This window comes from Dipodomys merriami, unplaced genomic scaffold, assembly GCF_024711535.1.
Source record: "Dipodomys merriami isolate MVZ:Mamm:240054 unplaced genomic scaffold, mDipMer1.0.p SCAF_10, whole genome shotgun sequence".
Lineage (NCBI taxonomy): Eukaryota > Metazoa > Chordata > Mammalia > Rodentia > Heteromyidae > Dipodomys > Dipodomys merriami.
This window is the reverse complement of record NW_027202271.1, coordinates 36,948,644-36,975,343: the sequence shown is the minus strand read 5'-3', so window position 1 is coordinate 36,975,343 and position 26,700 is coordinate 36,948,644. Positions and strand designations below refer to the sequence as shown.

The following is a 26,700-nucleotide window of genomic DNA, read 5'->3' as shown; positions in this document are numbered from 1 at the left end:
GTTTGAAATCAGCTTGCTGATATTTTGCAAAAAGAAAATAAAGAGAAGCATTGAAATTATTCAGCATCCTTCAGTATCAAATAAAATGTGACTAGGACAACTATAAAAATAAATTTATTGGAAGTTTCAGGATGTTAAAGGTAAAGAAGTAGACACGAAGAAGTGGAAAATCAAACATCCATAAGGGAAAACACAGATAGAGAGATGGCAGGAATGAATGAGGCAGATTATCTACAGGACAAACAGAAACATATCTGGCAGAGAAGCACATTAAATAAGATAATGTTCAAATGCTTCCAGGAAGAGGAATATAGATAGTTTTGCATGTTTTTCCTATTAGCATTTTCAAACAGATATATGAGTTTTAGAAAATATCTATCTAAAATATCTTTCTAAAATATCTTTCTACTACTTCAGGGAAAATAAAATGTAACTGTAATAACTAATGGTAGCTGACATTCATGCTGGAATTAGAGAACTAGAGAGCAGTAGGAGTTGGGACTACTTAAACACATAATATCACCCATACTGAGAGAACCATGCATATCAAAGAGCATATTATTAAACATATATTTCTCTTGTATTTTTTCTCTCCAAGCATCAACATATTGCCTACTCATAATATTAAGAATAGTCTCTCTTTCTCTTTCTCTGTCTCCCTGCATTAATATATCCCCAACATTATAAAAACTCTTAAGTGCCTTTTATCTGAGATAAAGGATGATCTGTATTCATTGTCTACCTGATTTCAGAAATAAATTGAAGACATAGTTCCTATCCCCAAGATAATTCTGGAACTTAAGCTTAACATTAAATTTTTGGTATTTCCTCCAGGATTTCATATGAACTTACTTTTTATCTCCAGGAAGAAACTGCTTAAGCCATAATTTCTTTCTCCCTGGGTAGACAAAGCATCATACCTCTATGTATTTTCTAGCTTGAGAATCCTTAATGATTGCTTAGTTTCTTGCATCTAAAGCAGGGACCATATATGTCTCTTTCCCTATCTTATAATAGTACTGGTCTAAGGTTAAAAAGAGACTATAACAACTTTTCTTATGAGGTTTAGAATGGAGTAAGATTACAATTTTGTGACAGGCTTGGTTTTGCTCAAAGGATAGTCAGCACAGTGATGAAATCTCTACTTGTGAAGCTGTGAGCATGTGAACAGACATCACCAAAGGGCAAGAGTTCAATATCTGAAGAATGAGACATTGGCAAGCAGGGAAGGAAAAAACACTTGGACAGTTCCACAGAGCTTGCCTGGGGGGCACAGGTCAGCAGAACACAGCAGGGGAAGAACAAGTTGTACTTCCAATAGCAACAATGAATCTGGTCAGAAAAATATATGCCCCTCAGAAAAGAAGAGCTAGAGACCTATGGCTTTAATAACAGGGAGCACTGTGGTACAGAGGAAGGCAATTGCAGTTAAATTTTTTTCTCTCATTCCTGGCTTTCTGTTGCCTGGAAATTACTGACTCATAGTTTTATTTCTGCACTTTGGATCTCTGGATGCAATACAGGAGCACCTTCTAAAATTCGTGAGCATTTGGTATTCATAGCAACTCAGACACCATAACTTCCCACTAAATTAACTGCCTGGAGTAGATTTAAAGAAAAAAAAAAAGAATTTTCTAACATCCATGTGGACATGATGTTTTCATTTCTAAGAAAAAGGTAAGGTCTGTGAAGGCAAGCAATCAGATAAGATGCTAAAACTGAAGGGCTCTTATTTATTACCCCCTCCAGGGCCTATGGTTTAAGAATCACTAAAATGTCTATTCTCTAGTGATGGGTGTCCTTTGAAGAGAAAAGAAATAATATCCAGAATGTCATGAGAAAGCAAGTGGAAAAGTTAAGTTGTTGATTGAGAGGTTTCAGATTCATGTTTGATTTTTCTGTAGGTCACTATATCTAAATAGGAACCAATGTGAACAAGTCATATCAAGAGATGTAAATAGGAAACATCCTACACATACTGCTAGCAGCTATTGGGATGCATGAAAAAGTTTTAGATTGATGAGGTAGAGTAGAATTGCTACTGGCCATGTAAGTTTCAAAAAGAAATCCTTCCTTTTGAAACAAAATACAACCAAAACAAAATACAACCAAACCAAACAAAAAAATAAAGCTGCTTTATTAGAGAAAAAAGGAAAAGAGAGATCCTAGTGGTAGTCTTTTTTTGTTCAGATTTATTTTGATCTTACCTTTCTAATAACTATAGTATTTCTAATAACTACATATAACTAGATATACCTTTCTAATGCTAGATATAATGTATATTCTTTTAAAATATGGAGCTTTAACTATTTACCAAAAGTAGGAATCAAAATTCTACTGCATGTGGATGAATATCATAACCTCATAATTCATAATGAAATCTCAGAGGGCTGAAAATATACAATAAAAAGCATCTGCTTAGAAATAAAAAGGAACAAAAGCATTCTGAAATGGCCACAGCCTAAAGTGTGAAATCCTTTAAGACAGGAGTGGTGTTATTTTCAATGACTTGAAATAACACAAAAGGCCATAGGAAAAATTATAGTTTATTTAGGATACTACTGTATTCTATTATCTCTGAATGGATGTAGGGCAAAGCCACCCATAATTAGAGTGACAGAACCCGTGAGGGGTTTAAAACTATGCTGGCATTAAATGCCACCTCTGCGATCTTAGAGGACTTGCCTCATGAAAAGATGACTCACAGAGTTCGGTTATATAAAAACTTCTGTGGCTGGCGTACTTTTAAAAGCTTTTGAAAAACATGTGCTTCTTCTCTAAAAAATTAAACATCCACTGCCTACAATCATTTTCATATTTTCTTTAGCAAACCCACCACCTACCTCCCTTTGGTAGTTTTGTAATAATGGATTTAATTCAGAGTCGTTTCAGTGAAAAATGGAATAAGACAATACATAGCATTTTTCCATCCTTTTGGATATGTTGTCCCCTGAAAGAGTAATATAATGCTCACATACTCACTACTATCATATGTCAGAGAAAAATAAATGTACCATCATCTTTATCTCTTATACCAATATTTTATAAATGAAAATATTTCTATTTGAAGAAATATACTTTCTACTTCTGTTTTTCATGTACATTTGTAGAATTTAAGACTGTTTATTAAATAGAGGTAACCTAATAGTTGTCCATGGATACTAACGTAAGAATTCTTTTGAATTCTAATAGCAATAAATGAGAAAACAAATTTCTAAAAACCTGACATAAAATGTTCTGTACTCATGACTGCATTCTGGAGGATTCTACTTAAACAAAAATGGAAAAATTATACAGAGATAATCAACAGCACTGAAAGAATCTGTATCTATTATTTAAACAACACAGATTATGTGTCTCTAAATTTAACTGGTTTCCACCAGCACAACAATTTTAACATTTGATCTAATCAAAGTAAACATAAAATCTCACTTCAAATTTCAGCCTCTTTGCTTATCAAATGAACAATGACAAAACATGTTAACAAGGAATTATATTTGGTGAGCCTAGAATTTAACAATATGCTATCATTTGATCCAGAAAAAAAGAGAAAAGATAAAACCAAAGAAATATTTGGTACAAGGTTATTTATAATAGTAGAGGTCCCTAAAGGCCTAAGCGGCTCAAAGTGGAGATTTAAGAAAAATTAGAAGACAGTTTATAGATTAAACATGATTCTAAGGCAGAATTGAAGAAAGACAGCAAATCCCAAATTTAATTGCTTCAGATCTATAAAATGTCAAACATGGACAGGCATATTCATTCACATATTGTTCAATGGTAGGATGTATTCTGAGAAACATGTCTTTAGATGGTTCTTAACATTGCATGAGCACAGCATTAAGCATGTTTACCTAAACCTAAATGGTATAGGTTTATTATTCCACGTAGATGATGAAATGCAATGAATAGATCCCTGCAAGCATTAAACACCATGGTATTTTACAGTAAATGCTTCTGTACAAGTAACAATAAATAATGATAAAATGTATACCATTTTAACTTCATGAACTAGTGAATTAGTCATTCATGATCACCTAAACTATTACATACCATACATATCTATTTATGACTCACTTATATATGACTGATGGTAGAGTAGGTTTGTTCCCAATACTGTGACCATAAACTCTGAAAGTTTTGTGGCCATACAGGAATGTATCTAGGGGAGAGGAATTTCTCCACTTTACCATAATCTATGGGTCTGAAGACCATCTTGTCCCTGTTCCCCCGCCCCCCCCATGGACTAAAACATCATTTTGTATCACAACTACATGCTACACAATCAAGGGAATGCTTTTACAGGAATGAAAGTACAGTAACTATTTCCTTCTTTATAATTTTTGGCAAGCAAGTTTTTTTAAATAACTTGTTCACTCAGGAAAACAATTCTAAGGAATAGACCCAGGTTTAAATTACCGAAGTGTTAACAGTATACTTCAGCAGTGCATACACTCATTCTGTACACTCTTCACTTGTGCTATGTAATTATTCTATTTTTTTCCTTAACCCACCAACTTTTGATCTTTAAATAGTAGTACCAAAAATTTTGCTTACTTTACCACAATATTTCCCAGACATCGAGCCTTCAGTTTTTGCATGTTGTCATCTAAAATCATAACTATAAAATAAAATATAAGTTAAAATGTATAACCTCAAAACTTGAAGTGAGTTTCTATATTTTCTACATATAAATTAGGTGGAGCATCTTTTAAAAATGAAAAGCATACATGCATTTATTATCTTCCAAGATCATATTTTTTTCTTCAAAGTCAAGCTTTAGAAAAAGCTGTTTTTCAATTTTCATACTAATATCATCACGTCTGCTCATATGTACTTATATACTACTCACTCAAGCACATTTAAAATATTGTCAGGTTTTTTCCCAAAAACGAATAGAAACAGCTATAAAATGCATAAAAAATATAAACACAAAATAAAAAAGGCATTTAAAAACGTGGAAAATCTCTTATTGTGATTTTAGCTTTAATAACTACTTGTGATAGTTAAATTAGGTTAATGTACTTTTCCAAAACTTTATCACAATACTTCCTGTGTTATCTTGGCCATCATTGAAAGTGATGATATTTCAGTTTATATCTACCTTCTGTAACCATCATTACAAAGTAAGAATGAAGATACATCATCACCATCAAGCCTTCATAGATTCTTCATGTGACTCCATCACCAGGAAGACAATTTTCCCCTCTTTGGGCTCCTGAACTGTTTTGTTTTAAAACTTTTTGGAAACTTAATTTGTAGAGCTGTACCTATTTGCATCTCATTAGACTGACGGATCATTATGGGTGGAGAGCACATCTGGATTCATCATTGTTTCCCTAAATTCTACACAATGACCAAATTATTAGAAGTCCTTGTGTGTGCTCTATTGTCCTTTGAGTATTCCCATCTATAAAATGGGAGACATTCTCTTCTTGTCACAGTAGTAAAAGAAATTGTTGGAAAGCATGTCAATCAAACAACAAGCTACCATTACACTGATGTTTAGCACAAAGTACTGTCTTTCCTTGGTCAAAGTATCCTGTGCATTATTATAACACTGAATATTGTATTATGCTTTATCATTACTCACAAAGTCACTAGTTTCTCAGTTATGGAAGTTATAACTTATTCTGTTTGGAATTCGATGACTTCCAGACAATGAGAAGCTTCTACATTGCAATTCCTTTGGTCATCAAAGCTTAACTATCTTACAGCTGGATATAAAAATGGCACTGAAATACTAAGAGAAAAATGTGTTCAATAACTTCCACAATCAGCAACCTCTAAAAATGTCTCAGCACAAAAGAATGACAGAACTGATCACTTGCAGGATTTGTTAAATCTGGGTTCACCTTTCTATGGCTAGAGAAACCACTCTGCTTACAAATTTTAAAAGAAAGCTTGGTGGGGGGTGGGGAGGAATGGCTTTATAAATATATCTGATAGATTAAATGATTCACATTTCCTTAAAAAGATATCCAAAAATGAAAATATGGTATTTTTCCTAGAGAAGCAAAAGACAGATCTCTAAGTTGTATACTTTATATGAAAATAGGAAATGTATGTTAAGGAAATGTCCCTTATAAATCTACTAAACTAAATTATGTGACTTTATGCAAATTATATCACCTCTGTGCCTGTTTTTCTTGTCTTGAAAATGAATATATGGGTCTGAGTCAAGTTAGTTTTCTGGTTTCTCTGAAATATTTGTAGTATTATTAGCTAAGGCTTACTTTCATCTTACTGTTTTCAGGCACTATATTAATGCTTTTTTATATGAAAGCACAACATACCAGGTATAGAAAGTGTATGACATTACAGTCTCTATTTAGAAACTTGAAGAAAAAAAAAGAACATCTAAAAGGCTAGATGATCTGGACCAGCCAGCCAATTAGGAAGCAGAGTCCAAAGGAAATTATTTGATTATTATGGTCATTACAATAAACCTAACTAAAATATTAAGAGGACATCTCTCTGTCACATATATATATATATATATATGTACATATATATTCTGTTAGAAATCTTACCCTTTGCCTTCATTTTTAGCCAACAACTGTCAAAAGCCTTGTTATCATTCTCAAATTAAATGTCAGCGGGTGTTGTGAGCAAAATGACAGCTTTTAAAATGAGAACAAAGGAACTACCCAATAATACAAAAGAATGTGCATCTTCCTGAGGATTAATCCAGCCCTGTGACCTAGCTAAAGTGTTATATTTTCTAGGCATCCACTTACTTCTGACCTCCATACCTCAGCAAACATACCTCAGCATAAAAGTCAAATAATAGATATAAATGCTGGACATCTAGTTGGTCTTCTATATATAATAATGTCTTATAAATTGAAATGTTCCTGCTTATTTTAGTCATTTAGAACATGTTTCTTGAGTCATGCAATATTGTTTTAGACAGAAAAATTTAAGGCCTTCTCTCCTCTTCCCTGTCTTCTTTTTTCTGATACTCCCTCCCCAGTATGTGTATATGTATGTGGTATGTGTGTGTGTGTGTGTGTGTGTGTGTGTGTGTGTGTGTGTGTGTGTGTGTTAATACAGGAGTTTAAAACTCAAGGCCTAATGCTTGTTAGGCAAGCAAATTTCCTATTTTGAAGAACACCTCTAGCCCCTTTGGCTTGTTTGTTTTCAGTACTGTTTCATGCTTTTTGCTCAGGCTAGCCTCAGTCCTACCTATAAATCCTGTATAGCTGGGATTAAAGGTCTATGCCACCATTCCCAATCTGCTTAGTTTTTGAGATAAAGTCTCACTATATTTTTTTGCTGAATGTAGCCTGGAATCATTATCTTCCTTTTTGTTTTCCAGCTACCTGAGATTACAGGGATGAGTCATAACCCTAAGCCAAGACATTAATATTTAATTCAAAATACTCATTCAATCAAATACCTATTAACCACCTATTAGGTGACATATAGTAAACACTGGGTTCAGGAAAATAACAAATTCATTAATATCACGCATTTTACATTGCCAGGGTCATTCTTACCATTGTATCCTGGGACACATTGCCCTGCTTGCCCTGGTGGAGGTGTTTTAGAGTTACCTAATCCAATACATGATGCTGTAATTGGGGATCCAGTCTCTGGAGAAAGAAATACAAGTTATTAATTAATGTTCCACGTGGGAAATAATGTGTCTTCAGTACATAAGCCTTTAATCCACAGTAGATTTCATCTTATTCTTATTGCATGAAGAATGGATAATAGTGTAGATGTAAGATTGGTCCTTCATCTTAGTCTGAGAGCAGAGTTTGAACTTTATATGTATCAAGAACAGGAACTCAGTTCTTCTTTCTTGCAGAAAATCTAATTTAAGATATACACAGATGATTTATTCTTTCTTGAAAGAAGGTAGATAAAAAGTAATAAATACCACTTGGGGGCAATCATCAACCACATTTTGTTGTCCTTATTCCAAAGGAAGTTATATTGTTTTCTTCAATAATTTTTTTGGGAAAAAAACCCGAAAAGCAATTTAGATGTGCGTTTCTCTAATAAAGCAAAACACACACACACACACACACACACACACACACACACACACACACACACACACACACACATTCCAGTACTTTTAATGCATCTACATTTTTAAAAGTTAAGGACACAACCAGGCACTAGCGGCCCATGCTTGTAATCCTAGCTACTTAAGAAGTTGATATCTGAGAACAGTGGTTCAAAGCCAGCCAGAGCATGAAAGTCCATGAGACTCTTATGTTCCATTAGCTAGCAAAAAGGCCAGAACTAGAATTAGTGGTAGAGTGCTCGCCTCAAACCAAAAAACAAACAAACAAACAAAAAACCTTCAGGACAGCTTCTAGGCTTTGAGTTCAAGCCCTAGGACCAGCACACACATATTTACCATCATTTATACACGTGGTTTTTGTAAAGGAAAGGAAGAATACTCTAGTGTTCCAAGTGATGGAGCAGGGAATGTGAAGGATAGAAAAGTATGTTACTGTGAAGATTCTATAACACATTAAGTCTAAAAGATCACGAGAAAAGATGCTTTTTCTCCTGACTCTAAATTAGTATATTGATCATAGCAAATTTAGTCTATGTGCTAAATATTTATGGTACTGTCATTTGTTCTCAGGAATACATTGCCCAAATGTTTTAAATTTTTATCATGCTCTGCTTGTCTTAGGATTTGACTTGCCTAGAGACCCCCACATCTCAAGCTTATTTTACCAGTACTCCTAAATGCCAAATTCAAATCATAGGAAACCAGATGTGCAATGTCTATTATTCAAGACTATAAACTTATCATTTTAAAACAAAAATGTATAATGAGCTAGCATACATTAACAAAGATGTTAAACTTGTTTATCTGACTCATCTTGTAATAACCAGAACAATAGCAGCTATTCCATAGACTCTGAAACCAATCATTTTTCATAGAAGAATATATTTGTTATTTATAAATATAAACAGTATTAATAGAATATTTGAGACATGAGTTTTATATATAGGAGGGCAGCATTAGAATATATTGAGAGCAATGTGTGGATAAAAGAGGAGAGAGAGAGAGAAAAAGAGAGAGAGAAACGGGGAGAGAGAGAAAGAGAGAGAGAGAGAGAGAGAGAGAGAGAGAGAGAGAGAGAGAGAGAGAGAGGACAGAGAGAGGGGACAGAGAGAGAGAGAGAAAAATACCCATCTTCTTAGCAGGCACAATATATTTTTTCCACCAAGAACTCTGCTGTAATTTTTCATATATTTATATCAGTTTAGAATGAGGGGAAGGATTTATTACTGTTTACAACTTCCAAAGTGGATTATTTTATTACTCACATTTTATGGATGGTGGGTCATGTGGCATCAATAACAGAAGATGAGTTCTTGAACATTAAAACTAAGTTCCTAAGTAATGACTGTATGAGCTCCATAGCCATATAGTCACTAGTGAGGGTAAGTAGATATTGAGCAAGACCATTCATTTTCTGATGCCTAACAAAGAGTTCAAAAATAGTGCTATATGGATAAAATGGAAGGTATATTAAGAAGTGGTATTCCATAGCCATGCAATACTATTGTCCTTTTCTCTACCTCATGAAGGATAGAAGGAGAATCACATGGATGGAAGTATTCTCTCCTTTGCTTCTTGAAAAATGTCTACTGTTCACGTGAGATCTCCTCCAAAACAAATGTGAGATGCAAAATCAGGGCTAACAACAGGAAGCAACCTTGCAGAATGAGGTTCTTCATACAAGGTTGACAGGGACCATAATTGTGTTCAGCACAAAACCAAAGCTCCCAGGACACATTTGAAGAGGAGACAGCCTCTGGAAATTGCATCTGTTCCTCTTCCAATTGGGTGGAAGGCAGCTTCTAAACTCAATCTCTTTTCAAAGTTCTTCCTATCAAGCTTAATCCAAGAGGGACACTGGCATCATCTGCAGTTCAAAGTCTAGTTCTTAAATAAGGCCTCCACATCTTTTCAACAGATGGCTTTAGACTCATCAAAAGTACTGAGTGAGTCTAGAAGCCACTAGTGGTTCTAGTAGCTATCTCCTAAGGGACAAATAAACAACAACAACAACAACAACAACAACCACCCTCCTTTGTAACTGAAGAATTCAAACTGCACCATTCTTTGTCTCATCTCAATGTGGGTTCTTATGAATGATGCCAATATTCCACTCTTCTTCCCTTGGGGACAGGGGAATGTGGGAAGATGAAGTGAGAATAGATTCCAGTCTTAAATAAAGATGCAAAAAACGATTAGCAAAGTTTACTGTCAGTACTCACTACCCAGGTAACCCCACCACCCCACGTGCACGCACGCGTGTGTGCACACACACGCACACACACCTGAGATTCTTGTATCTCTTTGATTACTGCTTATTAATTTATTATTTTATAACCTTCAATTGTTTTAATAGGTTATGAATGTAAAACAGCTATGGATAGCATGTTATTTCTGTATCATTCACTTGACTTTAAACTGTAAATAGTTGAAAAGGATGACCCCTACAGGTTACTTTAAATAGATAAAGCAGCAGGGCACTGCTGTAATCCTAGCTATTCAGGAAACTGAGGTCTGAGAATCACAGTCCAAAGACAACCCAAGCAGAAAAGTCCAGGAGACTCTTATCTCTAATAAACCACTCAGAAAAAAGCTGGAAGTAGCACTATGGCTCAAGTGGTAGAGCACTAGCCTTGAGCACAAAGAAGATCAGTGACAGTGCCCAGGCTCTGAGATCAAGCCCCAGGACTGGAAATAAATAAAACAAAAACAAAAACAAAACAAAAAACCCTACCTGTATAGTTTAAACACTAGTAATTTAATTATCCCATTGTCCTTTACAGAGTTAGAAAAGGCACTATTAGTAGTGACTAATGGTAGTTCCTGGGTTCTAACCATAAGAATTACAGGTGGAAAGTAAGATGAGAAAGATTACCATAAATATTTTGATTTTCTCCCTTTGTCCTTCTTTACAGAATTAGAAAAAGCACTATTACTAGTGACCTTTACAACAAACACAGACAAATGGCAGTTCCCAGGTTCTATCGATAAGAATTGCAGTTGGAATGTAGGATGAGAAAGACTACCAAAGATATTTTGGTTTTCTCCCTTTGAATTACTGAACTTCTTGGTATCTGAGGACAGGCCCAGCTGCAACACCAGTATGCACACACACATACACACACACACACACACACACACACACACACACACACACACACAAACATACACACACACACACACACTCACACAAACATACACACACACACATGTGCTACATGTTCATACAAATAGCCCCAAATAACACCCCATGCCTCAAACTGGTACAAGTGAAAAATAGGCTTCGGGTTAGAGGAAGCCCCCAGCATAGTGCCATCCCTAACTGAAAGGGCTCCCAAAGCTCCATTTCAAAGATGTTCTGAAAACATCTGCTTCACACTACCCAGGCTATAATTAACTGCCTACGAGTTATCTGGGGAGACAGGAAATTCAGATGTCATGTTGTGATTAGGAAATAGCTACACTCAACAAACCCAGACGTTCTCTTTGAAGAAGAGAATTGGAAAACTTCATTGGGAGGAATCTTTACAAAGATATCCAGCTTTAAAAAAATGCCCAGTCAACCACCACATGATTTATTTTAGATAAGAACCAGCAAGGAAGATGGTTAAGAACTGAAGGGAGTGAAGAACAGCAAATTGGCACATTGATCTCATACTTCATTGAAAGTACTAGAGAAACTTCATTCTTCTCAGAACATCTTTACTGCCTCACCCTACTTGATTGCATGGTGAATTGTTACCAAATTAATATTCCTTGAAATTTCTTATCCTGTGGAAAAAAGGAAGCAAACAAGTAGATATAATAGTGATAGAAAATAGTATTATGACAAACAGATACTGATATGTAGTCAATACAATCTAATCTAAACACTCTTTTCTATGCCACACAGCTATTTCAAAGAAGAAACAAGTAAACTAGGCTAATTATAATGAAGAGGAAGAGGAAGAAAGAAGGGGAAGAGGAAGAAAGGAGGGGAAGAGGAGAAAAGAAGCAGAAGAAGAAGCAGAAGAAGCAAAAGAAGGAGGAGGAGAAGGGAGGAGGAGGAGGAAGAGGGGGAGAAGGGGAAAGGGAGAGGAGGAGGAGGAGGAGGAGGAGGAGGAGGAGGAGGAGGGGGAGGAGGAGGAGGAGGAGGAGGAGGAGGAGGAGGAGGAGGAAGTGGAGTAAATGTAAGCAGGAAGTAAAAATGGATGCCATGGAATAAGTCTGGACTCCCATTTTGCAAGTGGGAATAGCAACAATAGAAATTATTTATTCACAATATTTATTTCAAAATTACGATTTGCTGGGTCTGTTGTTAGAACTGGGGAAATAGCAATCTACTGAAGTCACATGGAGGGCACATCCTAGTTTGGGAGACAAAGAATGTACAAAAATGTAAAACTAAAATATCTGTTAAAGACTAACAGATAATAAGAGAAAAAAAATGAAACACAGACAGCCTAAAAGAAGTCATGGAAGGTTTATAGATTTATATTGGTTGAGTTGCAACTACCTACTTGAGAAGGTAACATTTGTGTAAAGAAGTATTGATATGTGACACACAAATACTCAGAAAAAATGGAGAAGAATCCTCAAATTTAGTGGCTCTGAGATAGGTTTATACCTACAGTGTTTGTGCAATCAATGAGATTGATCAGAATGAGTAAGAAAAGTATTCATGGGAAATTAAGCAATGCTCTGGTGCCTCATGCCTATATCTGAGCTACTCAACAGGCTGAGATCTGAGGATTGTGCTTCAAAGTCAGCAGAGCAGGAAAGTCTGTGAGACTCTTATCTCCAGTTCACCACCAGAAAACCAGAAGTGGCTCTGTGGATCCACGTGATAGAGTGCTAGTATTGAGCAAAAGAACTCAAGGAGAGAGCCCAGGCCCTGAGTTCTAGCCCCATAACTGACCAAAAAAAAAAAAAGAAAGAAAGAAAAGGAAATAAGTTTAAAGATATTGAGGACAGTTAATGAGAGCCTATTTCAATTATAAAACCTTAAGATTTTAGTCTGAAAGGATGTTATAAGCTAACAAGAGTTTTTGAGCAAAAAAAATTAATGAACTAAAACAATGAAAATATAATTTCTTTAAACATTTGCTCATCATTTACATTCTATGATGATATTTATTTTTTTTAATTTGGACTTCAAGAAATACTAGTGAGAAGAAATGAAGAGATAGACAGAAGTTGTATTAGAATAATTGGTTAATGAATTCCTGTCACTTCCCTAACCATCAGGAACCTATTCTTATGAGAATTTACAAGTTAGGCTGGAGAATTAGGACTGAACATGACAGAAAATGGTAGCCAAGTGATTATAAGTACATTGTCTACACGAAACAAAGATAATCCCTTCTGTTCCACATTTATTCATGTGTATATTAATTGATGTGTTTTGAAAGGGCAACTTCACGATCTTTATAAAATGCATAAGAATCCTACAAATGCATACATTTCCATTTAGCTAATGCCTTTTCAGGAGTACTTAACAGGGAAACGTTATAAGGGTTGACAGATAGCGACAGGAATGTTTCTAACAGGTTGTAGAAGATTGCCCTAACTTTGAATTATTACATATTTAGAAAGAATGCAAGAGTGTTCAAGCACCACAGAACGATTCCTGATTACAGGGAATAATTCTCATAAAAGCATCTCCTAGAAACAAAGTTGTTATGTAAAATTTGTGCCAAACATGTACACGGTATCTCTCAAATCCCTTGAGCTGTCATACACAGCAGATATCTCATGACCCTCAGGACACCAAAAAAAAAGGTGACATGTGGGGACATTGTTATAAAGTCCTCAGTAAATTAAGCCTTCTAGTTATCTTTTGCCATGGGAATAAAGCTGTCTAAGGCCCCTAGAGCAGCCCAATTACCAGTGAATATTATAGGAGTTGTTTGGTTTTTGTTTGTTTGTTTCATCATTCATTGTACACGGAGAACTACATTCACAAAATCATGAAATATAGGCCATTGTTAAGCAAAGGCTTTGGTTTAGTCTGCTTATATGGCAATAGCTACTTGGGACAGATGTTAAGATATCAAAACATCTTTTAAAATGATTTAGTGTAATTCTTGGAAAAATTGTATGGAGTTATATGCATATATTCTCCTATCTTGCAGATGAAATCAGTTCCTTTTTTCTGTTTGCCTTAGCCATTTATATCATCAGGATCAAACATTTTGCAGTCCCTGGTATTTCTTGCTCAGACACTGTTTTCTGACTACTAAGCATACCCTTCTGATGTGATTCCCATGTTTCACTTCCCATTATTAATACCAGGATTCTTAAAAATGAAATAGCAAATCACAGAATGCAGTAGAGAAATAGAGGGCTTCAGAGGGAGAGACTATATGTTGTTATAATTCTGTTACAAACTTTTCTTACTTCTGAAATGCTATCCAAAGGTCAGTGCTTGTTGAATATATTCTACTTATGAAAAGACATTTCTTTAGGAAGAAGGGAAGTTTAAAGTAGAATAACATGGCAAACAGAAATAGCAGCATGTGTGAAGGTTCATATAACACCATCAAGGGACTACTGGTTAGTCAGCAGAGAAAATCTTGGAGGTAGCAGTAGGACTGAGGGAGGTGACAAGAGGCAGATTATGAAGTGTCTTTCAGGCCATGTTAAGAAATATAAATTAATCCAGTAATGATGCTGAAACAGGCATTTGCTAGGCAATTCAGTGCAAATTAATCTGTAAACAATGAAAGTGGAGCTGTTAATCAAATGGTAGAGAGCCAGCTTTGAGTGAAAAGGCTAAGGGTTAGTGTCCAGGCTCTGAGTTCACTCCAATATTGGCTCCAATCTGGTTGCAAACTGGAACCCTGTGGTAAAAATTCCATGTAACAACATAGATCAGTGAGATGGTGGAGGTCTGGTAAAGTTAAGCATAGGTAGAAGACAAGAAAAAAAATCTTAATTATACTAAAAAATTAAAAGTAGTTGGAATATAAGGAAAGAGCAATAAGCAGATACTTAGGTTAAGGCCACACAGAGAGAAGATGAACAAGGCTTAAAGAAAATGACGAAGGGGCAAGTTCATAAGTCCTTCTCTGTAAATAAGAGCACTTGATACATCTGGCAATCTTCTATCCATCTCTTAGAGTAGTTATTTCTATAACTAGAAAGACTACATTGAAGCAATGTAGATTTAGAAGTTGATAGTTAAATGCTGTAGATAAATTAATTCTTGGTACTGATGACTACACTAATCAAGCATCATTGTAGGCAGAGAGGCAATTGGTAAAGAAATCACTCTCTTACCTCTAAGTCTATACAATGATCTATAAGTAAGCTGAATGTTGGTAGCAGAAAGAGAGAGCAACAGTGAGATGTACACTGGTGAAAGAAAATCAATGTAATCATTGTATCGAGAGATGGTATGATTATAGTTTAGAACAATTCAAAGCAATCTAATATTGTGTACTGTAAGCAAACCATTAATGTGAACTGTGAGGCACTGGTCTTATCTGACTCCCTCACAGCAGGCTGCTGTGAAAAAGCCCATAAATAAGCTGTACTTCAATTAGAAAAGGAATTCATGAAGGCATGAGATAAAACATAGGAAGAAAGAACCCTGGACCACATAGAACAATAGCAGTTCAGGTTCTAATGTTAATGAGCTACTTGACATTAACAAATTCAACTCTCTTACATTCTAAGTTTTCTTAAATTCTGAAGTGCTTCTACAGGCTATGATGTTAAAGATGGCTCTTATAATAATGAAAGGTTATTCACAGAAAAGAAAAGAAAAGCAAACTGATGTATAGGTAACTATGGACTGTGAACACAAGCTATTTGTACATATTTCACTTAATTCAGTTTTTTATTGTCATCTATGTCTTTGTTTTATCTACTAAACTCTAATAGGTTTTACAAGGAGCTTGTAACTTAACATGTTAAGTTGCAAACCCCTTGTAAATAAATATTCAGTGCGTCTTAATCAATGTCACCCTTTCCATCATTCTCCCTTATTTCCTGCCCTTTCCCTTCCCCAGACCCACATATGGACATTGTGTATTCTTCATGGATGTCTCCCTGGTTCTTTTCTTCATTCATCTCCCCCCCTCCCACCTGCTCCCTCATTAAACTTGTTTCCATTTTCTGTTGTTATTTTGACAAACTGTTGACAGTGTGAATGTCTTAATCCATGGAGTTTCACTTCTGTATGCACTATACAACTCAATCGTGTCTATAATCCTATGCCTCTGTGAGTACTCACATGGGAGGTTGTATTTTGGGTCTAGGATGCATGTTATTTCACTTCATGCAAAGCTTCCTAATAAGACTCCTAAGAAACATGTAAGACTTGCCTGTGGCCACAGAGTCAGTGGCTGAACTTGGATTTAAACACAGCCTGAACAGAATTTAGTATCACTTTGGACTCCCCACATAGTTTTCCCAAGGAGCACAGTCACTTGCTGCTTTTGAAATTAAGACTGACAGCAAAGGAGGAATTTGGAGCTATTTTGCGGGGCCAGTGGGCCTACTGCAAGAGTTTACACGACATGGGGAATTAACTTTCCAGGAAAAGAAGAAAAAGAAAAAAGAAAAAAATCTCAAGGGTGAAAAAACTTAAGGAAAGCAGTAGAAACTCTTGTTCTAGTGAAGATTTATAAAAACATGACATTTTAAAAAACTTTTCTAGGATCAAGGCCAAGAGAAATTGAGAACTAACTCTATTGTCCATCAATTTTCCATGTTTTGGTCTCTTGTCAAAACATATAAGTAACAAAATGATGGGCACAAGTAATGGCTCTAATAAACAATTCTGTATCTCTCCATTAATTTATCTAGAGTGGTATTTGAGGAAAAAATAACAACTTGTTGATGTGCATTTCTCACTATAATTCCAGAAAGATGAAGATGATTCTATGACTCATGCTACGTTTGGAGATTGATTTTTGAAGTGGATTGACAATTTGTAAACAGTTACTTTCAAACCAAGAGTCTTTTCAAACATACCTTACATTCAACAAAAGATTATTCTTTCCATAAGCCAAATTCATGTAGTTTACCTCCAAGCTCCTGCTTACTCCAAATAACAGTAAAAATCACTACTTTAAACTAACAAAGACTGTGCTAAATGAGAAAAAAATACTTTTTCCAGGGAACAGTGATAACATGAAGACTTTTCTTTCACTCTCACCAGATGGACATTGTCACATCTTTAAGTGTAGTGATGGGATGACACTGCTTTTGTAACTGCTTTTTTTTTTTTTCCAATAGTAACTTCTCAGGCTCAGCTATCTCAAAAAAAACTTTTTGTGAGTTAAAAAAGGGGATGAGTTTATTTCTGACCATTCCATTGTGGAAAACAAAAATGTACCAGCCAGAAACTGTATTACTGAATGACTGTGCCTTCTAATACTTGAAAGTAGCGGAGGGCATCTTTTGGAAAACACACTTGATGAAACAATGGCTCTGTCAGTCCAGCCAACTCACTCATTGAATTCTGTATTGTGCAACTCACAGTGGTTCAATCTATTGTCTTTTAATATACAGGCATAGGGTATGCACTTTAACGAATCTCTTTCAACATAACTCATAGATTCCGAAATTAGAGAGCAAAACTCAGAAGCAGGGAATAAGAAAGAGTTAAATGTCAAAGCATAGAAGACAGCACTTGATCATGTATGGAAATATTATGCTCACCGATTTGTGGCTAGAGAACTAGTTACAAATGACTATTGGGACCTGGTAGAGATAGATTTATAAATAATTGAACATTGAGCCCTCAAGGTAAAGTCATGGAGAATATACTTTCCTCATGTCTATCTAGCCACATGCAGCCTTTTATGGTTTAGTTCTAGGAAGGCAAATTATTTTTGTAGTAAAACTTGATGTATGATTTTGCATGAGACACAGATAAGTGTGTTTATAGGGAAAGAAATCCACATATGATAAAAAGGGGGGGGGGAGAATGATTAGGAGGGAATGCATTTATTTTTGAACTCCAGAAATAAGAAAATTCCTCATACTAGATTAGTCTTAAACTGTAGACTGACAGATTGAAATCCCTTCAACTTAAATATGTTAACATGGACACATGAAAGTACACTTGAAAATACAAGGGTAACAAAGGAAAAGAATTCTCCAGAAAAAAAAAATGTGTCTTCAACTTTGTTACATACTTATTAAGTTCACAATTATTAAGTGTTGTACAATGCTTACATGGGAGAAATAATACATAATGCTAATAGTGGTGTCTAACATGGAAATCTCTACCTAGGGTAGTAATTATCAGATTACAATTAATTGTTCTGCTTTGTAAGTTTGATTCTTGTACATAATGCTTTATATTCTTTAACAATTATCATCTTTAAAATGTATCCATTCTTTAAAAAAATTCTGGTCTAATATATCTTGCCCAGATTTACCTAAGAATAAGAAAATGACTTTGGTAAACCTAAAAAAATTATGCATAAAAACATTATTGTACCAATAACCTGTTCTCAGAGAGTACATTTCACCAAAAACTGCAAAATAAGGATTTTTGATGTATTAATAATAAGTCATTTTGATGTATTTTTACAACATGGAATTAGTTTATGTGTACCCTATGGAACAATAATATTGATTGAGACTGGTATGATTAAAGTTGTCTACAGCCTTTAGGTCCACTTTAATAAAAGCTGAAAATTACCAAAATCCACATTCCAGGAGAATTTGGACTCTTTCTTTTGTTACTTCAGAATTAAAACTGCAGCAATTTATTCAGATAGTGAGAAAAACATGTTGATTACTCCAGGTTACAAGAAATCAAAAAAGATGACTCAAGGCAGATAAAGTAAAATTAATGACTTCAATCATCAACAATGTCTCTATTAAGTGACTATCATTTACTGATTGAAATTCCTCCTTAGGTTTTACTTCTATTAAAAAAATACAACTTTATTGCTCATTAAGTAAGGACATAAAATAAACAACATAATTACTTATTGCTCCTTAAATATGTGGTCATTACCTAATTACCACTTTCTGAACAGGAGGACAGTGGAAGCACTTCTTTTAAGAAATGTAGTTACCTTTATTAGTTGTACAAAGGGAAGTGGAAGAATTTCATTCCACATCTCCTGATGGGAACTATACCAGTGAAAGTTATGAATTCTGTTTATAAATAAAACCGTCAGTAAATTGTTCTTTATAAAAGTCTTTGTGGAATGTAAGTATTACTGGTTTGTAGTTTCTGTGTTGAACCTATAGAAACCACTAAGATCAAATAATATTAAACATTGAGAATCTAACATGTTTTGTTATAATCATTGTAAGTAGATAATATGCCTTAGAATGAAAGGAAAGAATTTAAAAGGGAATGGAGGAAAGAAAACAGGAAACATCAAGAAGGATATTGTTGACTACATTTCAGTTTTAATAGTCACTGAAATATAAGGAAAACATGTTTGTTTTAGAACATTTACTCATAAGGAGAGGATTTATAGTCATTTTGTTAGTCTTTCTTATCATTACAAAAAATAATTTCTGAAAACGCACCATGAACTGTGCTGTCTTTCCTTTTAAAATTGTACTGCTTCTCTGATTTCCAAAAAAGCTCCTCTTTGTTACAAAAGTGACAGCAATTCATTGATTTATCAAGGGATGTTATAACTGAGAGTAATGAAGTTCTGGCTGCTCATGAACATTTCTGAACATGAATTAGCATATTTTAATGGGAAATTTAACTATTCTCTTAATTTTCCATTTTCCATTATGATTATAGCATCTCTACTTCTATATCTCTGTAAATGAAGAAAATGGAAAATTCAGTCAATACTAGATGTTTTCAATCATTTTAAGGATAAGTGACTTGGAAGGTTAAATTTTTGGATGGATGACAATCCAATGTTTTTCCAGATCTATGAATCAAATAGATACAATCTTCCTCTTTAAAACCAGAAAGAACAATTGCTTTCATGGAAATATTAAATGTTTATATTATTACCATCCAAAATAAGAAGTGAATGCTCCAATGGTCTTGAACAGCAAAAAGTCTTAATTAAAATACTCCAGTGAGGGATACAGAATGCTGATCTTTTCCTAGATTCTCCACAAATTCATTCTCAATTTAAAATCTTAGTATTTAAATCAAATAGAAAAAGAATGCTAATATTAATCATCAAAAGAGGAATAACTTAGTAAAAGTCTGCTGTTGCTAACATAATTGACATTTGGATAACAAACACAAGATGGTAATATAAATAAATTGACTTTGGAATTCCTTCTTAGAAACCAAGTCACAAGACCTATCCATTTTTATTCATAAGTTCTAGAAGCTACTGAACATGCCCCTAACTAATTTCAAATTATACATCACAATTTTGAAGTAACTCATTTGTAAACATGTATTAATGTAATCAAAGAGCAAATTCATGAATTATTCATACATATAAGGAAGGTTCAGAAAAGTTTGCAAGTATATAAAACACATAAATTACCAAGTCAATAATAAGGAAGAAGATCCCTGAAGGAAACTTGAAATGTGAAACAAAATATTCTTTGGTCAAAGCTGAACTTGGTGGTAAATATTATCTGGTGTTTGCTAGGATGTTAGCTATTACTCATAACTATTCTCTCTCTTTTTGTCTGGCTCTCTCTTTTGCCGGTCCTGGGGGGGTTGAACTCTGGGCCTAGGTATTCTAGGAGCTGTTCCTGCTCTTTGTGTTCAAGGCTAGCGCTCTACCACTTGAACCACTTCTGGCTTTTGCTGAGTAGTTTATTGGAGATAAGGTATCACAGAACTTTCTGCCCAGGCTGGCTATGAACTGCTATCCTCAGATCTCAGCCTCCTGAGTATCTGGAGCCATTGGCACCTGGCAAGAGTAAAATTTTCAGACAAGCATTTAAGTAAAGTTACTCCATTTTGACTAAATAAAAGAAATCATGAAAATCACCTTAATGGTGATAAGATATTCTCGAGTTCATGGCCAGGATACTAACAGTAAAGACTGGGCTGGGGAGGTGGCTCAGTAGTAGAGTGCTTGCCTTGCATGCATGAGGCCCTGAGTTTGATTCCTCAGCACCACATGAACAGAAAAAGCTGGAAGTGGCACTGTAGCTCAAGTAGTAGAGCCTTGAGCTGAAGAGCTGAGGGACAGTGTCCAGAGTTCAGACCCCACAACCAACATAAATAATAAATAAATAAACAAACAAACAGTAAAAACTTCCTTAGAGAATAATATATATATATATAAAACATATAGTATAAATACTATTCAGAGACAGTTTTTATGATCAATTCATAGTGTGGATGTTTTTCCCAATGTGTTGTATTTCCTAAACAGTTACAAATCTGTACTTAGACAAGTAATGTTTCCTCTAATAAATAAAGCTAGAGAATAAGAAACACTTTCTGATTCCCAGTTATGTGAGGAGTACATCCCTTGCTCTGATCATTTATTTTATTCTTTATATTATCAGTAATTTAGAAAACACATTTTCCAAAGCGAGCATCCAAGAAAATAATATAAAAAGTATAATTTTTAGAATAAAAAAATCTAATCCACAAAGCTTTGCTTTAATTTTTGGTCTTCCAGAATATGATCATTCTAAAAATAGGAGCAAATTTACAAATAAATCTCATTAATTTTCTAAATCAAATTTGAAGCTCTGCCCTCTATACCCAGTGTCAACTAAAAACAGTGTTATAAAGGTATTGGTCCAACTCTTTGAACTAATTAGAACCAAACTGTACTGTATGCCCATAAAGGCAACCACGCTCCATAATTCATAGTTACTTTCACTGGTTCAAATGGGTAAAACTACAAACTCAGTGAGGCAAAGAATAGACTATCCACTCCCATATACCTACAAAGCTCATTTGCTTGTTCCTAGTTTATATTTTACCTACTTACAATGAAATTATGTTTGCCAAGGATCCCACAGTATGAGAAATACAGAAAATAAAATTAGCAAATAAATAATATGCATATATTGTGATCATTGTTTTGGAGACAAGTAAATTTTTCTTCCTTGAAAATAAATCAGAAGAAAGTAGATTTTTGTCAGACATAGAAAGGATGCCAGGGAGTCCTCCGACAGGAAGAACATTGTGAAGAACTGCTGTGGGATTATTGCCCTGGGTGGATAGGTGAACAGGGATGACAAAATGAATGATGAGGACAATTTAAATCAGGGCAGATGATAATATGAAGCCACAGTGCAAAGGCAATGGTAGAATCGAAGATGGGGTGAATCCAGAAGACACCACAAAACAATTTCTGAAATTTAGTAGCTTGTTGGATATAAGAAACACTGCAAAAAACATCTTTAGTGCTCTGCATTAGTGGACCACGGGAAGAAGGGTGGCCTGTATCACTTATGAAGACATTATTGACAATCTAACAATCACAAAGTTGCTTAAATTGACTAAAAACAAGAACTACCTGCATACTGAGCTGGTGGTCATAGCTTAAGATTTCTGCCAGCCACTGCAGCATTCTTGAACATTTCAACCATATGAAAGTGCATGCTTGGGAAATACTCACCTGTTTGCCACCAATGGTCCAGGACAGGTACTCTGAAGACATTTTTAGACCATTCCAGTGTCTCCACGTCACATCTTTCTCCAGCCACAAATAATGTTTTGAATCTGAATGTAAAGGAGATAGTGACTTTAAATTACTACTTGAAAATTAAGTTATTTAATTTTCATTTGAAATACATTGTTGAAATGAATTGCATCAGTAATATATCAGCGACAAACAGGGATACTACCACTGTTCCATAATGTAGAACAGTGAGAGATGTTACTTGTTTGGGCCCAAATGTAACCTAATGTGCATCACAGCAACAGAGTTAGCTGTTTCCAAAGCAGAATTCACAGCTACTGAATCTGTGTTTAAAAAAAAAGAACAATTGAGTTGATCTTTGTACTGTATTTGTCATATTCCTCTCGTGATCAAACATGAAAATCTTTTGCCTCCTTGACATGAGCCCTGATAATTTTAGCTCAAATTTTGATGGCTGCATTTTCCTGAAGAATATATTCAGAAATGTACTCACAAGGATCAGCTAAGGAAATAAATCTGGTCATAAATATGACACTGATTTCAAGAACATATTTCTTTCATTCTTAGGATATACAGAGGGAACAATGGGAAAGTAAATGTTAGTATGCTCTCTAGGATCATAAAAGTTCTTATAAAAAATACATGATTACTAAAGAATAAAGGAGAAATGAGGTCATTAGAGGGAGAATCATACCCTAGAATAGGACGAATAAGATAGAAAAATAGATTTTTTTCAATAACCATCATTTTACATGATCATCTGATCATATGCACATTGAGCCTATGTGATCCTCTCCTAGAATACCCTCCTTCGGTCTCACTATGTTTAGAATCCTGTTTGTCATGTCCAAGTGTAGTTTTTTTGTCTTTTTCTACTCATTGTGTTTATTGAAATAAACTGCAAAAAATGGAAATGGGAGGTTTTTTATTTTACTTTATGTAGGGAATTTTTCCCCTACTTTTCTCCGTTTGTTTCTGTTTTTCCTCTTTGTCACTGTTTTTGATTTCTGTACCTTTTGTTTTGTATGTAAGTTTGTCCAATTTGGGGAGGTTAAGAGGAAGCACAGAAATGGTGGGACAAAGGGTGAATTAATTCAGCAGTGATACTCGCTAGACACTATGTTGAAAAAGAGCTATACACCTTGTGGCTGGGAGGAGAAAAAAAGCTAGGAGAAAACAAGGGGAGAGGTGACATTGTTCCAAAAGAAATGTACCCATTACCTGACTTATGTAACTGAAACCCCTCTGTACATCACCTTAACAATAAAAATAAAAATTAAGAGAAGAAAAAAAGATAAATAGATCCCTCAAGGTACCAGTGGCTCAAATATATCCTCTTAGCTAATCAGTAGGCTGATATCTGGAGGATTGTGGTTTGAAGCCAGTCTAGACAGAAATGGTTGCTGGACTCCATCTCGAAAATAACCATCATAATGACTCCATCTCCAAAATAACCATCAAAATGCAGGACTGGAGGCATGACTCAAGTGGTAGAGTGCCAGTTTAGTGAACACAAAGTCCTCAGGAAAAGAAGAAAAAAATAGAATTGGTTTGAATCTGGTAGTTTTAGTTAACGAATGGTTATTTTTCTTCTCTGTTTGAAGCCCTCATGGCCTGTCTTTCAAAAGAGAGTGTATTTATGAGGAGTAAAATCATTATCATTAAAGTAAAAACCATTCAACAAACAAAAAAGTTCCCTGCTTCTCTGAAGTAATGTAATCTGTGACTGAAGACAGCTTCTTGTTCTCTTAATTTGTCATACCATTTCATGAACATTTATGGGGATTGAAATAATCCGACTTCGATGCTCCAACCACATTCAGATCTGCTATAAACATGTCTCCTTGAACAGCTATTTTTTATTGTCTATTTTTCATACTATATTGAACTATGATGTAAACTGGAGCATTCATTTTTATGACCCTGGGGATTTTAGGTATTTAAAAGTTGCTAGATGCTCAGAATAATGAAGTGAAGAGATGGGGAATTGGCAAAATTCATGTCAGCTTGAATCATTCTAACTCAAAAAGGACCATTTAAAGGTATAGAAATTGACAAAAGTATAGTGATGGATGTAGCTAATACAGTGCCCAAATGTTTATTTTAGAAAATTTTGAGTACTAAACAATGAAAGGTCTTAAAGCAGCCAGTTGGCTTTTATGGTCTCTGTCAGTAGCCTGGGAGGCTGTCTGTGTAGGGATAACACAGCTTTCTTCTCCCCCCTCCCCCGCCCCCCAACTCAGTGCTAGAAAGGCTGACTAGGAAATCTAGGCAAGGAACTAGTGATGGAAAAGCAAGGTGGGAAATAGTAAAATGAAGTCTTGAGGAAAATAAAAAGTTATTGAAAGTAAAGTAAGAGAAACAAGATGTAGTTCTGAAGAAAGGCAATTTGAATCTTAGAAAGATGTATCTGCTCTGAAGGATGATTTTGTTTATGACAGAAAGACTGTGGAAAGACACTGCAGTGTTGCTAGAAGGGCTATTGCCAAGGTATTAAATATCACTTTGTGCTGCAGCTGTGAAAAGCAAGAGGTCTTGTCGAAGGATGGTGAAGGCACCTTTGAAGATGGCCAAAAGATATTACAACTAAGGGGCATGATCTTAAAATGGGCTACTACATGAAAAGTTAACAAATTATGATGCTAACTTTTACATCTTCTCTAAACTTTCATAGATAATCTTGGCCTCGGAGCTACAGTTTGACCTTGATAGGGGAAAAAATAGCCAAATTGTAACTAAAAAAAAAATCCCAGTTACCAAGATGTTATTGAAAACACATTACTTATTTCTAAGTACAAATGAATACTACAACTGATGCCTACACTAGCAAAGCTATTGCTGGATTTTCTTTCTTTTTTGTTTCAAAACTCTACTTAATTGTGTCAAAGAAGGGTTTCAAGTTAATTGTGTAAAACACTCAATGTACTATTACAACTTCACACATTTTCTATGAAGGATCACCATATGTTTAAACTTTAGCTAGCATTTGAAAATTTTTAAATACTACTGTCTTAGTAAAATTCAGATAATTTCAGGGCTCAATAGTCACTTGTAACTAATGTCTGACATATGGTAGAGCTTAATTTTATGGATGAGTTTGTCCTAGGTTATACTGGATAAATGAATGTGTGGGTAATATTCAGGTGATCATAATTCATGGAAAGATCCTTCTTTTCCAAACATTTTAGTACTTAAAACTTAAACAAAGTGATAAAATATAATATCCAAAGCAGAAAAAAAGGATAGGAGAAAAAGAATGAGCAGGTAACTTAAGCTCCTTCTCACAATTTTATATACATCAGAGCACAATTCAAGACTCAAATGGAGCTGAAAATTAAGCCTAAAGAAAACAGATAAATTGGCATATTGTCAAATTAATTTCAATCCAAAATAAAGCAAGCCACATAGAGATAAAAACAAAAACAAATATGTAGAAAAAATGTTCAGATCTCAGCTTCCTGAGTAGCTAGGATTATAGGTGTGAACCTGTAATTATAGAAAATTGGTTTCCATAGATGTGTGGCCCTTTATTAAGTTGTTAATCTATTGTTATTCTCTTTTCCAACACTAGTGTCACAGGTAGAAGAATACTAGAATAGATTTGCATATGTATTTGGCCCCCCCTTTCACATCACCCAGACCGAAAGCTGGTCATCTACCATAGTAAGTTCCTCTTCATCTTATTAGTTTTAGCTTTTTATTTAAATGTAACATCTCATGATAATTCTGTAGAAATTAATTATATAATTATGTTCATCAGCATATTTCTTCAATATTTGCCATTGCTGGGTTTTATGCTTGTTGTATATTCTTTTTGGTTTTTATAACCCATACCATCCACCTACATCTATTCTTCCCTTATGAAAGGAAAGTCTTTGCATTTTAAGCTCTCTTAGCTTTGTCCACTTGAAAATATAATGTATTTTTTATTCTGCCCTTTCCAACTCAGTAAAAATTTAATTTTGTTAATTATCCTACCTCAGCACTGTGAAGGCCCTATTCTATTGTCTTCTGATATCTATTGGCATTGGTCTGACATATCTCTGGTGATCTGTCGAGTCTCTCTGGTAGTTTATTGGATTTTCTCTATAACCTCAATTGATGTTCTGAAATTCAAAATGACATGCCAAAGTGAATTTATTTATATGTAACGTG

The 26,700-nt window shown here is 34.7% G+C and overlaps 1 protein-coding gene across 1 annotated transcript in view; it reads right to left on the bottom strand.

Moving 5' to 3' along the window:
• Acss3 (acyl-CoA synthetase short chain family member 3) overlaps positions 1-26,700 on the bottom strand; it is a 136,534-nt gene that overhangs the window by 19,497 nt on the left and 90,337 nt on the right. Inside the window, exons 9-11 of the mRNA XM_069989281.1 lie at positions 22,522-22,625; positions 7,503-7,598; positions 4,558-4,621 (exon numbers count right to left, since the gene is read on the bottom strand). Of these exons, the coding sequence (XP_069845382.1) occupies positions 4,558-4,621; positions 7,503-7,598; positions 22,522-22,625 (264 nt within the window). The remainder of the gene's footprint in view (positions 1-4,557; positions 4,622-7,502; positions 7,599-22,521; positions 22,626-26,700) is intronic.